The 22,273-nt window shown below is 35.1% G+C and overlaps 2 protein-coding genes across 2 annotated transcripts; both read left to right on the forward strand.

Moving 5' to 3' along the window:
• The first annotated feature begins 771 nt into the window (after window positions 1-771).
• On the forward strand, window positions 772-6,375 carry LOC126634502 (ADP-ribosylation factor-like protein 8c). The gene is made up of 6 exons (XM_050305026.1): window positions 772-1,004; window positions 4,741-4,822; window positions 4,909-4,941; window positions 5,073-5,194; window positions 5,744-5,905; window positions 6,016-6,375. The coding sequence occupies exons 1-6, from the start codon at window positions 967-969 to the stop codon at window positions 6,131-6,133; spliced, it is 555 nt and encodes a 184-aa protein (XP_050160983.1). The 5' UTR covers window positions 772-966; the 3' UTR covers window positions 6,134-6,375.
• Window positions 6,376-11,289: 4,914 nt separating this feature from the next.
• Window positions 11,290-14,027, forward strand: LOC126634498 (transcription factor MYB20-like). Its single transcript, XM_050305024.1, has 3 exons — window positions 11,290-11,575; window positions 12,046-12,175; window positions 13,168-14,027. Exons 1-3 carry the CDS (start codon window positions 11,443-11,445, stop codon window positions 13,721-13,723), a joined length of 819 nt encoding a protein of 272 aa, XP_050160981.1. The 5' UTR covers window positions 11,290-11,442; the 3' UTR covers window positions 13,724-14,027.
• The last annotated feature ends 8,246 nt before the right edge of the window (window positions 14,028-22,273 follow it).

Raw genomic sequence — 22,273 nt, forward strand, 5'->3', positions numbered from 1 at the left:
ATATCGATTTTTAAGACTGTGGGCACTACTATCCCGTCAGGTTACCGCAACGCCGCCTCATCCTTAACACGAAATAAGTGTTCAATGCCCATCCTTATTTATCGTGACGGGTCACATTGATAAAAAAGTTTATAAGAGAGAGAATATAAAATTTAATTGCAAAATTTAATTTTTTTAGTTGTTTTAATTTTTTGAAATTTTATTAAGATGCTCTGACTTGAGCCATCTTAGTTTAATTGAGTTTGATTTACATTTCAATATCTAATATATATTTTAAATAATTTCAACTGTATTTAAATCTAATATTTATTTTATTTTTTCAAATCAAAACGTACCCATGCTAAATGAATGTAAATGTGAAAATTGAAAATGAAAACGTATCAACGTCGAAGGAAAACGTACCAACTTCGAATTTACCTTAATAACACAGGATTGAAACGTATCCAATCATGAAACCACATTAAAAATGAATATTTCATCTTTTTGGAATAATTTAAGAATGTGTTTGATCTATAGAAAATGCACTAGATAATATTGTTTTCTAGTAAATAAGTCTGGAACAACTTTTAATTAAATTGAAGATAAATCTTTTTTTTTCATTATGAGGATAAATTATGTAGTTTTGAATTAACAAAAAAGCTATTGGACATTGATTAGTATAAAAATGTTAAAAAAAAAAACTTTAAGATAAATATTTAATCTAGGAAATTCAAAACTCAAGCTTCTGTATTAAATGCTGGGTGATAGAATTATGCAAAGAACCAGTTAAGAACTTGAGAGAGGGAGAAGGAGGGTAAAAAAATAAAAAAAAAATAAAAAAAACAAAGAAAAAAACAGGGGAACAGCGGTCGGTCATCACAAAGGGGAAGCTAAAAAGCAGACAGAGATTGATAAAAGGAAAGGGATCAGCAGTGGGCCCAAGTTTCCTCCTCTTCTCTCACCCAAAACCTCATTTGTTTTCGAAAAATGGGTTTGCTGGATTCCTTCCTCAATTGGCTCCGCAGGTAACCCCTTCTGCTTCTTCTTCTTCTTCTTCTTTTGTGTTCTTTGTTTCGTTAATTTGTTTGTTGAGTTTTTGGATTTGTTTGTATTGGGATGTGTGTTCTGGTTCACTGATTTCTGTGATCAACTTTGTATTTTCAAGATTTGAGGTTCAAAAAGTTGGTTAATTTGAGAACTTCATATGCTATGCCAAGTTGCTAACAATCAATAAATGGTAAAATCGAAACCCGAAAGTGATTGCTTCATTGGTGGCTTTGTTTTGGTTGAATCTGTGTGTTGCGCTGAGCTATGTTCAATTTCAGTATGCTTTCATTTCACTCTCAAATTAGGTTGCTTTTTGGCTTTGTGACTCCAATGGTTCAAGCAGAGTAGTTAAATAATGAAAATTAAGACGATTTTCTTACGGTGCAATTTGCTGCTGAAAAGATATATGGAACCAGAAAAGTTTAGGAATTTGATCTTTTTGTTCTTGTCAAAATTGCAACTTTGTGGCTGTTTTTCTGATTGAGGCTATCTTCATTGTTAAAACCATAATGGCAACACCTGCAAAGGTGAATTTCAATCTCCCGAGACTAAAATCCATGCGATTGCAAAAAGATATTATTGGTGGGAGAGATATCATGTTGATACCGTTATAGTTTTCATTTTACTCCTCCCTCCCTAAATTTCCAATGGGAAAAGAACATGGTTCGATATATGTTTGAAGTAGCTTTATTGTTACTGGAAGCTAAAGAAACCCTTATCGGAGCCTTCTGCAGTGTATCTACAGAACCGAAAGACCAATTATGCTCTTTTTTAAGATAAGCAAACTATTGTCTGTGCGCCAGTATGAATTTTGAAGTTTTAATTGCATTACTGCATAAATATTGGAAACATTCAGTTATCTGTTTTAGGGAATTAAGTTGAGAGAAAAAAATCTCTTCCACTCTTTATGTTTGTCAATGGATTTTGCTCCTTTGCTTTATGAGTTAGGTACTTCATCATATGTCATTAAGTTCCACTATTACGGGTAGATTTCTGAGCTTCACGAGGTTAGACAATCACTAGCTCTAATCTGCTTCTCATTTCTTTTCATGTCCGTAATGGGATGCAAAACAATGATAGGGAACACTAATTTATTCAAAACACCAGGTTTGAAAGTAAAATTATAGCAGATAAATGTTACAACCCTGGAGTTGGGGGCCAGGGTCAAGGCCAAGGCCAAGTCATGATGGCTGTTCTGCCCATGTGAAAGCAAGGCTGGACAACGCCAAGTGAAGCAACGTATAAGTGGGAATTCAAGTTTCCAGGAGGGGCAGCACACATGCGTTGCTCTGAGACGTGCCAGCAAGCTGTGGCATAACATAAACGCAGGGTGCAAAGAGCAGGACCAATTTGAAAGGAATGTGTGGCAGATTTCAGTGGCATTTCAGTGTAAAGCATTCTGCTGTATGAAGGGGTCGCAGCCTCGTGTGGAAGGCAAGACCAAGGATGGAGGAGGAAGCACATGATTGTGCCGTTGCTTCAGGCTCTTGCTATGTTAGTGTGGCATGGCTTGGGCAGCTGGGCAGCAGCATTCAAGCCAATGCAAGGAGACGGTTCAGTAGCAGGCAGGGCATGGGCTGGGCATGTATTGGGTGTCACTTGGGCGTGTACCATGCACAGCAATGTGCTTAGGGTGCATGGCTTGCGTTTGGAAGGCTGTAATCCTGCAAAACATGCCCTGGGTGAAGGCTACACAAGGCAACACAATGCCGTGGTGCTGGCTGCAAGCCGAGACATATGTAAGAGTTGGCTACCTTATTTCGAGGACCGATCATGTGGAGGATTGTTGCTGGAAGTAACTTCCATGAGATGCTGGCCCATCTCCAACAAGGTTGGTGCCTGCAACACCCTAGCTACCGGGGATGTCAATTGCAAGCCTTCTTGTTGAATTCTAGTTGGTCCAGCTAACTCGGGCAGTTGGGGGTAGCAACTACATGAATTTCGGAGTCCTAAACCCCTTAAAATCAGTCTCATATGTGTTCTTTGGGTTGCTGTTTCATTCATTCTTAACCACAGTTAGGGAGCGTTAGAGTGGCCAACTAGGGAGGCGTCCTACTGCCACCAAAGAGGTGAAAAGTCATAGAAAAATTTAGCATATTAAGCAAGACAAGAGCAGTTCCCTCATTGGTTACACACTTCAATCTAGTTCCTTGAGTCATATGTTCTTGAGGAACTCCTTCGAAATACTTATATGTAGTTTTCACAGTTTTGATATCGAATTTTCTACACTTAAATGGGGTACGCATTGCATATTTATATATAGGTCTTAGGTCAGGGACACATTTGAATCAACTTGTGGGTAAATGAATGAGATGTATAGTGAGAACTGAGGGCCCTCAGTAGAGCATGATCATGAGCACAGAGAAGACCTACAATTCTCTTAAAAACAACTGAGCACTAAACTATTGGATTCGATATAGAAGTTCTAATGCACAAAAAGAAAAGACAAAAAGAAGTATATAATCTTAACATGCAAGTTCAAAAGTTCGTACAAAAACTTTGGAACTTGTAATTTATGTTATCTTAAAATCTTTTTAAAATCAAATCCATAGAATGCTAAAACAAGCAAGTTTCAGAAGGAAACTTAAAATTTTAAAATTTCCAATTTATCAGAATCCCGACACAAATAAAAGAATGCTCATCTGATCCAGATTAGTATGAAAACTTTATTTTTGGTTTCATTTTCTAAACTATTCGAATGGATACTGAAAATCTTAGCTAATAATTCCGGGCTTGTTTTGTCAAGATATGGAGCAATTTGGACTGATCTTTCTCTTTAATGTTGTTTCTTGATATCGACACTCGAGTTTGTATACTTCTGTTCTAGGAAGAGGTAGTAGCTGTTGTCAAGTAGTGTTTAGTGAAATAAGTCGTCCTTGAAACATGAGCAAAGTATGAATAGTAAACCAAATGGGGAGTCCCTAGAATTCCTAGATGATGACTTTGAAGCAGACTGGACTAAGTTCCATCTCTTTAGCTCGAACCTCTTGACCCATATGTCTAAACTATCTTTGTCCCTTAAGTCTTTAGTTCCTTCAAAACCATCCCAACTACTCGTCTGAACACGTCTATCATTTCTGTACCGTCTCTAGCAACACAGAGGCTTACCTCTTTTCTTAGCTGAACATCATCGATATTACAAATACATAGTATACAAGGATACAATGGTCTCTACCTTGGAGTCATAGACTTGTTTTACAACTGAACTTCCTTGCAGGAAACATGTTAAATGTGTAGTAATACTATTTGGATATGATATGGATGCAATCATGCTAGTAGAAGCTGGATATTCTACCTTTCATGCCTTATTCAAGGGTATCCAAGCTTTACACAGACTTGAGTGTAGTTCAGTTATTGTCAGTATTAGCTATCGCTTGATTGCTTGACCAAAGTTGCTGAAAAAACTGCTTATCGGTCTTGTGTATGCATGCACATTCAGTTTTTTAATCCATTTGCACATTGTGATTCGTTGGTTGAAGCATGTAATTTTTCTGTAACCTACTTAGAATACTTGCATGATTGAACATTTAATAGCTGTAACGTGTGAGAACTGTTGGCTTCTATACTTTCACATTTTCTTAAATTGTTTGCAGTGAGTCTTATTGGGGTTCTCCGTTCTGTTATTATGAAACTGTTTCAAATTGAAAGGTTCCTGGATTTATCCGTTATCAGTTTGCTAACTTTGTGTCATCCAACCGTGTGCGTACATGTCAGCTTATTTTTTAAACAGGAAATGGAACTTTCACTAGTAGGGCTTCAGAATGCAGGAAAGACATCTCTTTTAAATGCCATTGCTGTGAGTGAACGCAAGTGTTCCACGTCCTTTATAGCATGTATACTTTCTTTCCCTTCACATTAATCGTTCTATGTTTTCTTTACCAGACAGGGGGCTACAGTGAGGACATGATTCCAACTGTAAGCATATCTCTTTAACAAACTATGGAATTATGCTGACATTTTATATGATCAAATAAATAAATAAGTGTATAACATGAAAAGTACTTACTTCTAGTACTTATAAGGAATATTCATTCTATGAAAACTAGGTTGGATTCAACATGCGAAAAGTAACCAAGGGAAATGTGACAATCAAGGTTTGGGACCTTGGAGGTCAAAGAAGGTTCCGCACAATGTGGGAGCGTTACTGTCGTGGCGTCTCTGTAATTGTGTAAGTCTTTCAGTCATTTACCATCTCTTGGTTTCTCTCGTTGAAATATCACGGTCTCTTTTTTTGCCATCAATTGCTTTTCAGATGTTTCCGGCTTTTCAGGAACCAGCAAATGCCTGCCACTGTGCAGGAACATTATGTTTTGTTCCTGAAACTTAATCCTGAATCGAAATCGGACTCTTTCTGCTTTTATGACATTTTATTCTTCTAAGAACCATGACAATTTACCTGGCAATCATTCATTGAAAAACGAAGATACTTCTCACTTCTATTCTTACATCCGGTATTATACAAAGTAGGCTATCTATCACTCATTATTGTTGTCTTCAGCAACATTAATTAATTTTTTTTTCAACAATATATGTTTCTTTTGAGAGAACAATGTATGGTTCATCAGACAGCCCAGCTACTTCAAGACTTGTCATATTAGTTTTAGTCTTTTCCGTACATTTATAGTTATTTCATTTTGATGTTGGTATTCATTCTCACACGTGACTGTAAACCGAGCTTCCCCTTAAAATTCTTCTGTCATGATGGATGTTGTCACAGCTACGTAGTTGATGCTGCTGACAGAGACAGTATTCCAATAGCTCGAAGTGAGCTGCACGACCTCTTAATGAAACCTTCCTTAAATGGGATTCCGTTACTTGTTCTTGGCAACAAAATCGACAAGTCTGAGGCTCTTTCCAAACAAGCATTGGTTGATCAACTGTGAGTACAGAATATTCTAAAAGTTTATATTTCACTCACCATTTTTCTTTTTAGCTGATATCTGATATCTACTCCTAGAAATGTTGATACTTTTCATTGGGTGTTTTCAGAGGCCTTGATTCAATTACGGACAAAGAAGTGTGCTGCTATATGATCTCTTGCAAGGACTCCGTAAATATAGATGTTGTCATCGATTGGCTTATCAAACACTCCAAAACAGCAAAATGATCGACGCATGGCCCTTGCTTGGTGTTTTGATCAAACATATTCCGAGTCGCAAATCAGGCGCTGAAAAGACGAGTTGATGAAAACAACCGTTTTGAGACTCTGTAACCATAGCGGGTAGCTATTCTCCAAATAGAGATCTGTACAGTACTTCTGTAGTTGCGAAGTGTGAAGCTTTGGTTATATTTCCCTTGTTCCTATGAAATTATTTCAATTTTCAAATGAAGGCTCCCAAATCTGAAGCACCTTTCTGGAATCAATTCTTACTAAGAATGCAAGCAAATCGTAAAGATCCACTTGAAGTGCTACGAGAAGCACATAACTAATGCATCTTACAGGAAGCACTTCAGGTGCTTTTGGAATTCAAAATATTTTCTCTAAAAACGTTTTCAGTCATTTCAAAAGTACTTTCAAACGAGTTTTAAATATTTTTCTATTATCACTCATATTCTTACAGGCTTTGGACCAGCCACATTGGTTGTACAACTTGTATTTCCTGTAAATTGATCCATCTACATCCTTAATCTTAGCATGACCAGTGTAACGAGAGGTTATTAGGTGGAGGGGTAATATACTATTTCACCCTTAAAGCCAACTTGTTATATGCAATCTGCATGGATAGATAAAATCATAAAGGACGCGACTTGATTGACTTGCATGCCGTTTGGGAGTTGATGACAAAATAAAGGACATGCACTGAGAAGTTTCCTTCACGACATTTTGATTTATCCAATCTGACAAATGTTCACTTACATTAGTTGCACTAATTGAGGTGAGTAAACGGGCTATAACTAGAGGTGGCAAATTAACTCATTGAGTTGTTAATGGGTACCCATTAAGACCCGATTGATTTGATACACCATAATATAGAGGCGAGTTTTGATAGTGATGATGATGGTGTAAGGTAAAATCAAAATAAATGGGTCTTAACGGGTACCTATTAACAATCTAATGAGTTGATTTGCCACCTCTAGCTATAACTGACCCAATGAGTCAATGATATGCCTTCTGTTGATCACAGATAAGCCTTTTAGCTATCTCAGTTTTTGCAATTAACTGCTAAAGTTTTAGAGAGATGAGCCAAAATGGTACAACACCGATATTATTCTCAATTTAATCACTTGTAACTCGAGGTGTGGTGTTTAATCCTAATTAACTAACACTAAAAGTGGAGATACTAAAATACATTGAACCAGAACAATTCAAAGTCGTTTACCCAAAAACAAAACGAGTCGGGTCCAGTTTCACCAAAAATGGACCCAGCTAGACTCGCGTTCACCCCTAGAAGTGACTACATTTGAGCGGGCAAGTAAAAATAGATTCATGATAATAGAGTCACGATTTTGATAGGCAGAACCAATTTTTATTGTCCGTCCATTTTTTATAAGAAAAAACCTTGCACACCACAAGTACATCATCCAACATTTTTATGAACTTACATGTGCATATCATGATTAGCTAGTGAGCAAAAAAAAAACTAATTTTCTGATTTCTGGTTATCTCATCTCTATCAAAATAAATGAATAAGGTTTGATGACCTATAAATTATAGAAGAAAACAATTTTAACCGATGATCGAGTCCTAATGAGTGCTCTTGCTCACCTAATCCGCTAATGTTTATTATTCCTCATTCAGAAGTGGAACAAATTGGCTTTTCAGGGTTAAATGGAAATCGCCAATCTAATTGGCAAGTGGCAAGCCCAAGTGAAATCGAAATTTCAGGGAAATCACGTAGTCATAAAAAACTTTCGCTGGTGATAGAAGATTCGAATGTATCTGGGAAGAAGACAAGATCGTGTCCCTGTCAAATAAGAAATTACAGTCAACTTAAATGCGAGGACTTGACTTGCATGCAGCTTGGATTGAAAAACAATACAAACAATGAGCATTCACAAGGTTCTTACACGAGTTCATTCATGCCTAGTGAGAACAGAACCTTTTGCACTTTTGACCAAAACCATATTCGCACTTCTCTGCTTTTAAGCTTCTAGCATTTAGCACCTTTTGTATTATTTCTTAGAAAGATGAAGTTACAAACAGCCCAAAACTCAAATATTATTTTTTATATATATGTATATATAGATGGGCTAGGATCGGGGGAGACACATTTTAATTCACTTTTTTGTGGTTTTCATTCTGAAACTTTTTTCAAGGATTTGAATTGTTTATATAGTTTAATTCATCATTTATATATCATTTTTATACAAAATTAAACAAATTCAAAAATTTCGAATTGATGATGGATTTTGGCTTATGCTATTAGATTTCACGTTTCGCGTCTATGTATTTTTCCTTTGTGTCGCAACCAATTCATTAACTTGTCTTACTTTCTGTTTTACATTTAACTTGCAGCTACATGCACATGCCATCCTGTAACTGATTGCAAATTTAATGGGTATTCTTTTATTAGGTATTGGTTGGCTTTCTTTGCCAATTGTGGTGCAACACTATTTTCAGCAGAGGACCAAAATACTAATTAGATTTACATATTACATGAACCCATTCCTTCATTTATTGAATATCTTTCTTTTTACGGGAAGAGGTTTGATGACAAGGAGATGAAGGATTTTGCTTCAAAACAAAGTGTGTACGAACATATATGTATGTATCAGACCCAAAAGAAGAAAAATACGTATGATGCTTTCAAATTAAGACAAATACAAGTACATTGTGAGGCTAAACCCACTCCTCCCCTTAATGTAGATAATATCATTTGTTTAAAAAAAAAACATACAAATACATGTATAGTGCCCCATATATGGGTTTCTTAGATGATTACACAACTTGGTAATTGATTAACTAAACAGAATTGAAATAAAATTCTCAATCATAGCAGCAATTAAATTAATCTTCTCATCAATTGCACAAATACTTGATTTGGTCAATAAATCATAGATTTCATCATGTCTATGATAATAATGATGATCAAAGAGCGGAATTTCATGAGCCCAAGTGATGGAGAAATTATTAGATGGTACAGTACCATCATGCGGCACTGAAAGCTAGTAGTTCCCAGCAAAAAATGCATGACACTTTCGAGGTAGAATTAGACTAGTTCTAGAGTTCGATTCTCAACAGATGTTGTTTGCAATCCAGTTCAAATTTCCCGCCCCTTGTAAATTAATATCACATTGTTACGAAAACTATAGATGAATCCTGAAAAGGTAGTTTTATTGGCACCCCACAATATTACGAATACACCCCACTTTCTTTTATTTGGTTTGGACTTCCTTTTTAACCCTTATTTAAATTAGATAAAAAAAAAAAAACAAAATCAGCACCACTTTCTTCATTATACTACTCCTCGACAGCCACCTACCATGGCGGCACCTCCATTAACAAAATGATCTCAACTATACCAAAACATATGCCGACTTACAATTAAACTCATAGAAAGTCAATTCCTAGTTACTTACAATTAAACTCATAGAAAGTCAATTCCTAGTTGACAACGGAAGGATTGCTTCTTTGCAAGTAGCATTTTTCCAGATTTTTCCTGCCCATCATGTAGGTATCCCTGATTAGGTTGATTTCGGCATTAAAATTTTCAATTTTATGGTATTCCATGTCTTGCAGAATATTAGCAGAAGTGAGAATTCTAGAGAGAGAGAATGGCGGGAAGGAGGTGGCTATCATTGGTCGACGACACTGACGAAGAAGGTGGCGGCAGGTGAGTGGTTGAGATAGGGTGTTGGAAGGTTTTCATTTGTTAACTATTGTAAAAAGGTGGGGGTGTCTTCAACAAATAAAAGGGCTAAAATTGGAATTTTAGAAAATAATTTTGAACTTGGGGTGTATTTATAAGATCATGGGATGTTAATAGAAGCAACCATCCTAAAAACCTCCCCATTTAGACCTTTTTATTGTACTTTCTCATTTCTGATTTGGACCTTCTTATGTTTTTTTATTTGGATAATTTTTTATTATGATGATCTTTATAGGGTGACAGACAACATATATAGTTCTGATATCATGCAACATTACATGATCATAAAAATATCAAAATGAGAAGTTACTAGTGACCCCAAAACAAATTTTTGTACAGGTTTCTCGTATTTTTTTTTAATTCATAGTTTTATATATTTATATTATATTAAATTATTTTTCCATGTTTATTATTTTTGCTTGATACATACGACTATTAATGAATCATCATACCGATAGTATTGTTTCTTGTGGTAGTGTAAATGTAAAAATTATGATGACAAATACAAAAAGCATTTATTATTGTACAATATTTAGATACTCACTAATGAATATTTACTCGTTTTCTGATTTAGCTCAATAAAAAAATGTCACATGTTTTTTATTTTTTAAAACTCGAGAAAAATTAATAGCATGTCCATTATATTTTAAAACAATAAAATATGTGCTAAAATCTCATTAGACAAAATCGAAAAGTAAGAACTCACTAATGAATACCCAAATAGTATTCTTTATTATTAGGGTTCCATATTTTCAACTTCAAGAATTGTGGCAGTGTCGTTTTGTGTTCAACGGTGTGTAAGGGAATGGACTAATGGAGTGTATCACGATTCAAACGCAAGCAATGGAAGTTGATGAGGTGGAGCTTTCTGATTAGGATGCCCGCACGTGTATGTACGCGTTACATGTCAACACGTGTATACACAAAATGGGAACAAAAACTCTCTTTTAGTTTTTACCAAAGATAAAATGGGGAATCAAAATAACATGATGGGAGCAAAATTGAAAGGGTAAATGTTATTTAGTGCACGTTAAGCTAAAAGACTTATTGATACACTCTTTAATACATACAGAGTTCACATATAATAGCTGAATTTGTACCAGCTTTTGGGTCAGTGTTGATGTTAGTTTGGTGCTTTTTAAAATGAATTGAGTGAATGCAGTAACAAAACTTTATCTCTATTTCGTTCTACAATTCCTAATTTAATATTATGAACACATAGTTGCAGCATTAGTGTAAACGCTTTTAACTATTTGATTTGCACTTTGCTTGCAATGAACTACAATGTTGAATAAGTTGAAAGAGGGTAAAACAAATAAAATACGTACATCAACCAGCTAAGCCAAGCAAAAAAGTCCATAGAAGGGAAGTAGTCTTGGCCTTGGGGGTAATTTGAATTATTATTATATAATATTTTATGAGATATGTGTATATATAGCTGGGTACTGGTACGAGTCTAACCTTCTTATCTGCATCTCTTATCTCACAACTAGTTTATTGAGGCCTTTAGCTAGCCAAGTTGAAGACTTGGACTACTATAGCTGATTGAGCTAGCTACTAATATTATAGCTTTGTGGGTGAGTTTGATTTTGGTGAGGATTAATCAATGGGAAGGAAACCTTGCTGTGACAAAGTTGGGTTGAAGAAGGGACCATGGACAGCTGAAGAGGACACGAAGCTCATTAACTTCATCCTCGCCAATGGCCAATGCTGCTGGAGAGCTGTTCCTAAGCTTGCAGGTCTCATATCATTTCACCTATATACTTCATTTTTCTCACTCCATAGCCATTCTAGAGAGAGAGAGAGAGAGAGAGAGAGCTTCTGCAAATTTGAATGCTCTTTTATTCACTCTGTTTCTTTCCTTCAGGAGATGGGTGGGAGAACATTTGTTTTTTGTTAATCTTTTAAATTTGAAAAAATTAACCAGTTTCTCTTTTGCTTTCACAAATGGGGTTTGTTTTAATTCATTGTTTCACCTCTTCATCTTTGTTTGTTATTTTTCATTCTTCTTAAGAAAATGGTGGCTCAAAACTTTTTTGCTTTCGGTTTTGTGCTTTATTTTTTAATCTGGGGAGGAAGTGAGCTTGATAAACCACCAAACTAAAATTCATGATTCCCCGAATTAATTTGACATTTAAATGAAAAAGTGAAGAAAAAAATAGTGAACAATTCACTGATTATAGTTGCGGTGGGTTGGTCTGAATTGCAGGATTATTAAGGTGTGGAAAAAGTTGCAGGTTGAGATGGACCAACTATCTGAGGCCAGACTTGAAGAGAGGTCTTTTATCAGAATATGAAGAGAAAATGGTCATTGATCTTCATGCTGAACTTGGCAACAGGTTTGTGATTATTCATTTCAGGAAGTGCTTTATCCAAAAGCAACTTTCAAGAGTTATTGAGCTCTGCCACTGCTAAAGTTAATAACAGATTGTGTTCTTTGTGGGTGCGTTTGGTACGTGGGACGGGACGGGACGGAACGGGACGAGGCGTTCCGTCCCGCGTTTGGTGCGCCAAAAATGGGTGGAACGGGCTGTTCCACGGGACAGATTTTGGGTGTTTTTGCGTTCCACCTCCCCCCTGGAACGGGTTTGTTCCACGTCTGTGGAACACAATGTTTTACCATTTTAAGACAAATATACCCCATGTCTTTTTCAAAAATCACACCTTCGTTCCGTCCCGTTCCGTCCCGTTCCGTCCCGTCCCGTCCCGTCCCGTCTGCGTACCAAACGCTCCCAGTAATTTCTAGTAAAATATTAATAATATAAGACCATGCAAGTAGAATACCAAATTTTGCACAATTTCTGGGAAATGGACTTCTGAGTTTTGACACCCAACATATATTCCCTTGTTTTTGTTTTTGTTTTTTTTTATTTAAACTTTTTATCTTTTAACTTGAGATAAATAAGAGAAATGCATGTTATAAGTATCCATTGAATTCAACTGTGCTGAATATGCTCCATTGAAAAAAAAACAAGAAAAAAAAAACTGTACTGAATATGCAGTCTTGTCCTTCTGTATATTCTCCTATTTTTAATTTTTGAAGGACGTTTACTTGGAGCTTTCTTGTGGCCATAAAGTCAATCCTCCTATGAAAAAAAAAAACACTTTAAAACAATTATTTAATTTGTTTTCTTTTTTCTCTTCTTTATTTTATTGTCTGCCCAAATCATATATTTTTTTTCTTTTAAGTGTATATGTGAGTTGCGTTATTTGGTCAAATTAGTGTTCGTTCTCATTGCAATTAAGTTCAACTCTCTCTCTTTGTATGTTAGATGTTAGAACGTCATGTATCATCAAAATTAAATTAATGTGTTTCTTAATATTTTGGCAGGTGGTCTAAGATTGTCTCTCATCTCCCTGGAAGAACAGATAATGAGATAAAAAATCATTGGAACACCCACATCAAGAAGAAGTTGAGAAAAATGGGGATTGATCCTCTCACCCACAAACCAATTGTTAATGTCAATGACCAAAGCCAACAATCACAAAGTCAAAAGCAAGGAGGAGAAGAACAATCTTGTGCAGCCAATGACAAATTTGAAATTGACCAAAATGCCCCTACTCAAGCCAAAGAGGAAGATTCCAAAAACATGGGAGGTGATGGATTGGATAAAATGGAGTTCTTGATTGATGGATTCTGCATAGATGAAGTTCCACTAATTGAGCCCCATGAGATTTTAGTTCCTGGTGTTCCTCCTTCTTCATCAACCTCTTCATCTTCTTGTTCAAATTCATTATCAAATTTTCTTGAAGAATTGCATCTCCCAGATTTTGAGTGGCCTGACAGTGATTACAGCAATAACAACAGTAACAATGACAGCATGGGCTTGTGGGATGATGACTTCAGCAGCTGGGGTCAAGAATCTTGGGCATATGGGCTCTTGTGAAAAGAAAAAAAAAAAAGAACTAAAATTTTTCCACTTGGATTATATATTGTAATTTGCGTGTTAATTACTTTCTGAAGAGTACAAAATAAATAAAGAACAGAGAAAAGAAAGCACGTATTTATAGCATTTTTACTCTTTTAGGAAGTGAAATGAAATAAATTAAATTTAATACTTTGTGTGTAATGGAAGCATTTAGATTTTTATTTCAATCTGATGTAGGCTGGCCGGTTTCTTCTTTCCAATCATGTTTTCTTATTCTTTGTTCTGAAGGATTCATGAACCTTTTCGAGGTCCCGTTTTGTTACATTCCATTATCATGTTTTATTTTAGTTATCATGTTAATTATTTAAGTTCTTTTTTCCTTTTGCTGAGATCATATTATATTTAAGTTGCCTCAATTCTTTTTCAGGAAAACTAACGAAAAGTTCAAAAAAACTTCTCTTTTAACGAAAAGCCCTTTTTAAAGGTATAATGAATAGTGCCAGTTAAAGGTAAAAATGTGATTTTTTGTTAAAAGTGAACAATATTGGGAGTGTTTTGTTAAAACACCCTTCTTTTTATTCTGAGCTTGGTATATTTGTGATTAATCATGATGACTAGAGTAGTTAGTTCTCCCTCTACTCTTAACTAAGTTTACTCTCTCACAATTTAGATTAATTAGGTTTTAAATTGAATATTTTTTCAGATAAGTTTCCTGATGAAAAATAAAATAATCTACACTAAATTTATTTAAACTATGAAGAGAGAGAAGGAAGAGGGGTTAGGTGTGACAGCCCGTCCCTAATAATTATGGTTTTTAAAATTTTAATGTGTGAAATTACGGAAACGCCTTACGGGCAAAGCGTGATTTTTCGAGGAAGTATGTGATTCTCGTATATTTTGTCATGTTTCTTGACATATTTGGATAGAGCTTGATCTTACGGATACGTAGGCACATGTAGAAGTGATTTTGGAGTTACTATTAAAGTTTTATTGAGTTACGAACTCAAAAGTATTTGGAATGAAATACTATTTTAGTTATTTTACACTATTTTTTTATTGTTATTATTCATTGAACTAAAGACTATTGGTGTGTGTGTGGGGAAAAAAGGTGGGAAAAACAGAAAAGAATGAAAACGGGGGAGAAGAAGAGGGAACAGGGGAGAAAGGAGAGAGTGGCCGAATGGGGAGAAGAGAGAGGAAGGAGGAGATCCAATCAGAAACAATAGAAGGAGGAGAAGGGAGAGAAGGGAGAGGGGTGTGATCACATCGGATCCTGTCGACCTGCACACCTAGTCTGTTTGACCCGATTGGATTCCGGTGGTTCCTAGCCAATTTTTAGGCCAATTTCACCCAAATACCACCTGTAATCACCCTCACACTCCTTCTCCTTCATCATTCATTCAAGATTGGACGAAAATTGGACCAAACTATGGTGTTTTGCGGCAGGATACCTAAAAGCTTCTATGGTGGAAATCCATTATTTTTTAATGAATTACAGTCGATCTCCACCCCCATTAGGCTTCCCTTGAGGCCTAGAACAAGGCCCAATCATTGGTTGGAGCGTCGGAGTCGAATTGGGGACGAATCAAGAACACACATTTGTTGGGTTTCCGACCGGTTTTTAGCAAAATTGAGGCTCTTCCAGGTCAAATTGGACTTGGTCACATGTATAAAGTTTACTTTACTCATTGAGATCTTCATTCCTATAAATTTCGATAATTTTTTGAAATAGTTGGATTTTCCGACGAGTCGGGGAGGCCGACCACCACCCACAGCGGCGCGTGGCCAGGGGACCTTCGATGTTATTCTTAGGCTAAATTAGATATCTTGAATTCAGTTTTGGTGATTGTATATCGTAGGTTGATAGTCTGGACCTAAATTCATTAAGATACGTTACTTGGTAAAGATGTGAATCGACGATTCGACCGTTGGATCGTCACCAAACTTTACTACATTATAGTACATAATATTTAAGGAACATAGAAACTTACAGATTGGGAATCCAACACACAGATCTTCCCGAATTGGATTTGTAAGTTCATAAAATAAAATGTTGACCACCACTTGGTTTTTGGCAATTGGCGGAGATCCGACCGTTGGATCGTAATGAAATTTTAGGATGTTGTTCTAGAAGCTTAATGTGCATCTTTAGAAGTAACGGATTGGAAATCCGTAACGCGGATGTTCCGGATCAAATCTTAGGGTTTTGTTTTATGTAAATTATGTATTTTTATCGGTCAGAACTCTAAGATATGATTTGATAATTGGTCATAGGCGACAATGGTTCGTGATGTCTTGATATGCTTGCTAGGGAGTCGTAGCGTGGATCTCAGGTGAGTGGGTCTTATATATATATATACACACACACACACATATATGATTGATAATTCCATAAACATTTATAAATTGATTATTGCTTATGATTACAGTGAATGCTTTGCAGTAATTATTGCGTACTACGAATGGCTTAATCCTTATTTAGGGTACGTAGGCAGTCTAACGAAACGTTAGATGCATCCATAACATAAATGAGATTAAAGAATTGAAACAATAGCCTTGTTTGGGAAATTGTGCAAGGTGAGGGTCATTGTTCGAAAATGTGTGTGTGTGTGTGTATATATATATATATATTTGGCAGCACTACGATATGGTTAAGTTTTGAATTGCATCAAGGCATGTCCATGAGTATATTATTGAGCACAATTATTATGAACACTTTGAAGTGCAAGGTGAATGCAGGATAACCAGGTAAGTTCAGGTAAGTTCATGGTATTAGTTGAAATAATGGAGTTATGGCATGACTACATGCATGTTTTAAGCAACTCCGACACTGTTGTACGAGTTGCCCATGGGTTGTACATGTTATGTTGAGATGTATTGAGAGCTCATAAACCTGCACCCCGGTGTTAGTGCTTCTGCCTGTGGCCAGGACATAGTCCTTCACGTGATGTTCACCTCCTGCACCTTATGCTCACCTTAGATTCAAGGTAGGTGCACAGTCCCGTCGTACAAACCACTATAGGTAGTTCCGACTCGTAGGTGACCCGCGATTGTTCACACAGTCTTCACGTGATCGTAGCACTTGAGCGTATTTATTTACACCCAGTCCTGTCGTACAAACCACTTTAGGTGGTTCCGACTCGTGTGCAGGTATACTTATTGAGCTATGGATAAGTCGTACAGGTCACTAGAGGTGACTCCGACTGATGTGATGAAATATGTGATGAGCTAGCATATGTGATGAGTTAGCATATGTGATAAGATATGTGATGAGCTAGCATATGTGATGAAATATGTGATGAAATATGTGATAGCATATGTGATGAAATATGTGATGAGCTAGCATATGTGATGAAATATGGGAAGTTGTACAGGTCACCATAGGTGACTCCGACTTGTGTGCTAGTATGAGTTATTAATCATTTGATTGTTTTTATTGCTAATGAAATACTGTGATGTGGTATACTTTTGGATTCAATGTTAGTATACTTTTGATCTCGCGTTTATCCGTAGTATGATTTTCTGGAAGCTAACGGGCATTACGGTGAGGGATTATATCGTTTAGAAGGTTTTTACTAAAGTTTTATTTTTTGGCCACTCACTCTTGTTTTATTCCTCCAGGTCTAGTTGAAGAGCTTTCTTAGGGACGAGGATTCGTGGCAAATCTTGGTATTGGAGATTACCTTCGATGATATGATTTTCAATCTACTCTACTGTACTTTACTTATACTCTGACGTCACATGTGAAATGAGTTCATTTTCGCTCACAGTGCACTCTTGTATTTAGGCACCTTTAGGTTTTAATTTATTCTTTTTCCACGTAATCAACTTTATGGCTTCGTCACCTTCCAGGTGTCGGCCAGCACAGCTCGATTTGTAGTCCTAGTGGACATTCCGGGTCGGGGTGTGTGTCATTAGGTTTCATGCTCCCTCTTTTTCTTGCCCTTTTTTTTTTGCTTTTAGAGGGGTAATGTTTATATCTCTCTTCTTTTCATGTTATTTTTCTCTTTTTTCTTGCATTATACGGAATAAGGTTTATATTCTCCCCATGCTAAGGTTTATGTCCTTCATACCGCCTAAATTTTCTACATAAAAAAATAATTTAAGATGCAGTAATTAAATAAAATTATTATTAAAACAATCCACCAGGCACGAAACAAAGACTATAGCTAGTCTCTACCACCTGTCCTAAACCTTAGTTGGGGGCATGTCGTACGTGCACACTTAGTGAGGCACTACATCCTTGTATTCGTGTAGGCCACATAATTAAACCTGTATGTTGCCTAATACGCTGGTCCAAACAATCACACTAAACTTCCTTTTTCCTTAATTCCTATGTTGAAGAGAGTAACAAGTATAAAGAAACCAAACTTATTGCCTATCTCCATATTTCTTTTTCATACTGTTGTTTAAAGGATGTGGAGTGTTGTTTCATATTGGAAACTTAACGAATTTTTCATTTACTTATATGAAGTTAAGCTATTTTTTATGTTGTCAAATTATTCTATAGTCAAACATTAATTTTCTTCAGTTTAAACATGTATATTTCGAATTCTAATTTTTATTAGAAGATTGCTAAGAGATACCACATTTATGTATTATATTAATGTACACATCACATTAATTAATGAATTGATCTAATTAGATATTGGTTGTATGCATTACTTGTCAAATTAAATGTAATATGAATGGTCTCCCGTCTCCCTAGCATTAATATTTATTTAAAGAATCAATTCCAACGGCGCAAAGAATATATTTTTTATTCAACAATATATTTATACTAAAGGGTGTGAGTATAAATTGATTTCGAATTCTACATCTACTAAATTTGAATGTAAAATTTCTCACTAAGTAAAGACGAAGATCACAAAACCATAATACCAAGTGGTCACAAAAAAAAAAAAAAACATTAAACAAACAACAAATTAACATAGTACGCAGAGACCCGGATTAAAAGCAGCCACTAATAAGGCACCCTCAGCCAAGAACTTCTTCTGTAATAGGTGATCAGAATAGAAAACACTCATTACTATCTAATCAGTAAATCTGTTTCTTTTGGCCTAGAATTGTTTCTTGGTGAACAATAGTGTCATTATTCTAGAACTTCTAGTTTTTCAAACGAATTAGGATTTTGTGTTTTTTAATTGATGTCGCCTTATGTATGGTTCAGTTCATTATTCAATATTATCAATAAAATTTTAGAGTTTTTATTATTTTCACGTGAATTTCAAATTAACGATGAATTTTAGTAAATTTTTTTTTTTCAAAGAGTAGAATATTATTAAATACGAATTGAAATGTTTACATCAAAAGCTAGAGCGTTGAATAACCACTCCGGTTCAAAATAATCCCACATATGACATCCCCCCACCCTTGTAACATGAGTTGTCACCAAGTGCGCAGCCCCGTTACAAGAACAAGGTGTGAAAAGAAACTTAACTGAACATAATTGTAGCTTAAGATGATGAATGTCCCAAAGAACACCTTCCATTGCAGCCTCCGGTAGACTAACACATGTGAGCATGTCCACCAAGACCTTTGAATCGGTTTCAATTTGGACAAACCCAAACCCTCTTTCTACACACGCCACCAAAGCTGCTCGCACCGCTTCTGCTTCCGCCATAAAGCTTGATTCGCAGCAAATATTCCCCACTCCTCCAGCTCCTTTGAAGATCCCTGCAAAATCTCTAGCCACCCAACCAAATCCCCCCCTTCTCGTTTCGTTTATTCGTGTTGACTTTTTGGTCGTTTCCTTGAACGTAATTTAGCTTTCAGTTACTAGCTACTTTTTTTTATGGTCGAACAGTTACTAGCTACTTTTTTATTTTTTTATTTTTATACAAGAGTTACTAACTACTTGAGCACTCAGGGAAAGTATTAGCTAGGTAAATTGGACTTGAATGAAATAATTTAGCAGCTTTTGTTTCTAATTAAATATAACTAGCCATGGTTAGATTTATTCTAGCTTTGTAAACTTGATTAGCCAATCTAGCTAGCTGTGCATAAATAAGGCTTGAACACAAAGTTTACTTTAAAAATAATAATTGTTTATTTTTACAAGGGTTAGGATAAGGTAATAATATTAATATTTGATGAAGCTTATACACTCAAATGTGTGTTGAATAAGATAATAATCACGGTAAAAATGAAGAATCTTATATATATATAGTAATTAGCACTTCAAAATTCTCATTCTACACTCCAAACTTTTTATATTTAGAAAGAAAAATACACTTGTGAGGAGTGTATAATGAGATTTTTGGAATGACAATAACACTTATATATATATATATATTACTAAAATCGTATAAAGTAATTAGATAACTAATAGAGTTGAATGATATACAAACAAAAGGTTTCCTTTAGTATACTATCGACATGTATCGTAACGTTTTGCCATTGTCTAGCATCAAAAATGACATTTTTTAACAAATGATATTATCTACATTAAAGAAGAGTGGGTGGACTTAACCACACAATGATCTAGCAATAATGTGGTTTAACTTCGCTTTTGGCAAAAATCATATATAAAGCCTCTCACTTACAAGTGAAGAGGAATACCACTAGACCTCTCACTTCCAAAGATGACATGCTATCCACACACCCCATTTTACTTCGCACTCACCCCTTGATAATTTTTGTTCGTTGATCTTCTTCAATTCATTTGATCCGACGGCCGAAAATTAAAACGGTGTGTGAAGTAAAATGGAATGTGTGAATATCACACCCCATTTTAAAAGAACAAACATAAATACATAATTGTCGAATACCACTAGACCTCTGACTTTCAAAGATGACATTTTAAAAGGAGGAACATAAACACATAATTGTCTTTCATATGACCAGTTCCTTTTAACGTCGACACCATAACCCGCTATGTCAAAAACAATGGACTATAAATCACATATATATCATATTTAAATTTCTCTCTCATGGTTTAGGGTTTGAGTTTCTAGAATGCTTGCGCAAGTATTTACAAATAAATCAATGCCGTGTTTAAGGAGTTAATTACCAGCCAGTCTGGCAAGCATGCAATTGAGGATTCATTCAGTTTGTTATATATGTGGACTCTCACTGAATGTCAACTCTCTTTTGATAGGGATGCCGTAAGCTGTTGGGTTAAATCCTGCAACAAGCACAATTATTGTGTTTAGTTACCACCGTTGAGTTTGAAACCAAGAGCAGATTGCCGGTTGTTTGTCAACTTATTGTTTATCAAAATGAAAGTTCACATAGAAGTACTGTACATATTGAATAATTACTGAAATTTGAAATGATAGATAGAGCTTTAATAACCGGTTGTTTACCCAAAGCATATGTTATGCTTGAAATCAATTGGTGGTCAATTAAAAAATCCATGTATTTCTTTTTACTATGGCTAATATGTACTTACATTATGGTATTTACTTTTGTGTAAATATGAAAAGTGTTTGTCCTCCACTTATGATTGACAAACTTTTGTTATTCAAAAATCATAATCAGAAATGTTCATTCTCTTTATTATCATTTAAAGATCAAATATGCAAAAAAAATTATCAATTTATAAATCTTTTTTGTCATTCATATGTATAAAACAAAAGAACGGACATCATTATTATTATCATTTTCTTAAACGAAAATGTATTATTATTATTCATTGCGCTAGCTCAATATCTAAAAAAGTTTATTAGATATTGCCACATGCTTTAAAGAATGTTAATGTTAACCCCATGTTTTCTTAAGTATTCACAATCTCAAAGTCACACCTAATTATAATGAAAAAGATGTATGTTTCTTATATAATTCTAAGCCTCGAAGGTCATGTTTGATTTCTGAATATACAGCATATTTCTATTAATTTATTTCTTTGTCTTTATTCGTCCAATGAGCTGTATTTTCAAATGTCTTTACTTGCAATGACTACAAATGATTGTATGTCGTGAAAGTTAAAATCGTATGCTACGAGTTACAATGACATATGGATCCAACCGTATGACGTGCCAAACACTTTTTTTTTTTTTCCTGGATGAATATAACATCTACTGCTTCATACGTATACTCCCAATTAGTATTAATTTTTTTGTGTACTAATTTATTTGAGACTGTAATTCACACTAGGATCGGAGACTGTAATTAGTACTAATTTATTTAAGTAATGTTTCAATTTAGTCCTTTAATTATTGTCTGAGTAAAAATTAGGCATCTAAACTATTTTTATGAAAAACTAATTAAAATCTTCCAATTACATTCCTAATGTTAAATTTGAACCTATTTTATTCAGTTTTCCGTCAATTTAAGTTAATGTGATGCATACACTTTTTACGGTAAATTTGTTATTTTCATGAGTTTATAGTAAATATGAAATTAGCAGTTTTTAATGAATTTAGATAATTATTTTACTAGAAAGATAGTTTAGGGTCCTAATTTGAATAAAATTAGCAATTTTTTATTTTATTTTTCATGTATCCCTCTAACATCTTAAAAAAGAAATAATATCACTGGGCTCAGTTAGTTCATCTTTCTTAAAAAAGATAAATAATATCACTGGGCGCTCAGTTAGTTCATCTTTCTTAAAAAAGAAATAATATC

This window comes from Malus sylvestris, chromosome 9 (assembly GCF_916048215.2).
Source record: "Malus sylvestris chromosome 9, drMalSylv7.2, whole genome shotgun sequence".
NCBI lineage: Eukaryota > Viridiplantae > Streptophyta > Magnoliopsida > Rosales > Rosaceae > Malus > Malus sylvestris.

Bases quoted from the DNA above. Each gene is read 5' to 3' on its own strand.
- LOC126634502 (XM_050305026.1), top strand. From the start codon at position 967: ATGGGTTTGCTGGATTCCTTCCTCAATTGGCTCCGCAG. The intron at 5,195-5,743 runs GTAAGTCTTTCA...ATGTTGTCACAG, and splicing joins CGTGGCGTCTCTGTAATTGT to CTACGTAGTTGATGCTGCTG. The intron at 5,906-6,015 runs GTGAGTACAGAA...GGGTGTTTTCAG, and splicing joins CAAGCATTGGTTGATCAACT to AGGCCTTGATTCAATTACGG.
- LOC126634498 (XM_050305024.1), top strand. From the start codon at position 11,443: ATGGGAAGGAAACCTTGCTGTGACAAAGTTGGGTTGAAGAAGGGACCA. The intron at 11,576-12,045 runs GTCTCATATCAT...TCTGAATTGCAG, and splicing joins AGCTGTTCCTAAGCTTGCAG to GATTATTAAGGTGTGGAAAA. The intron at 12,176-13,167 runs GTTTGTGATTAT...ATATTTTGGCAG, and splicing joins CATGCTGAACTTGGCAACAG to GTGGTCTAAGATTGTCTCTC.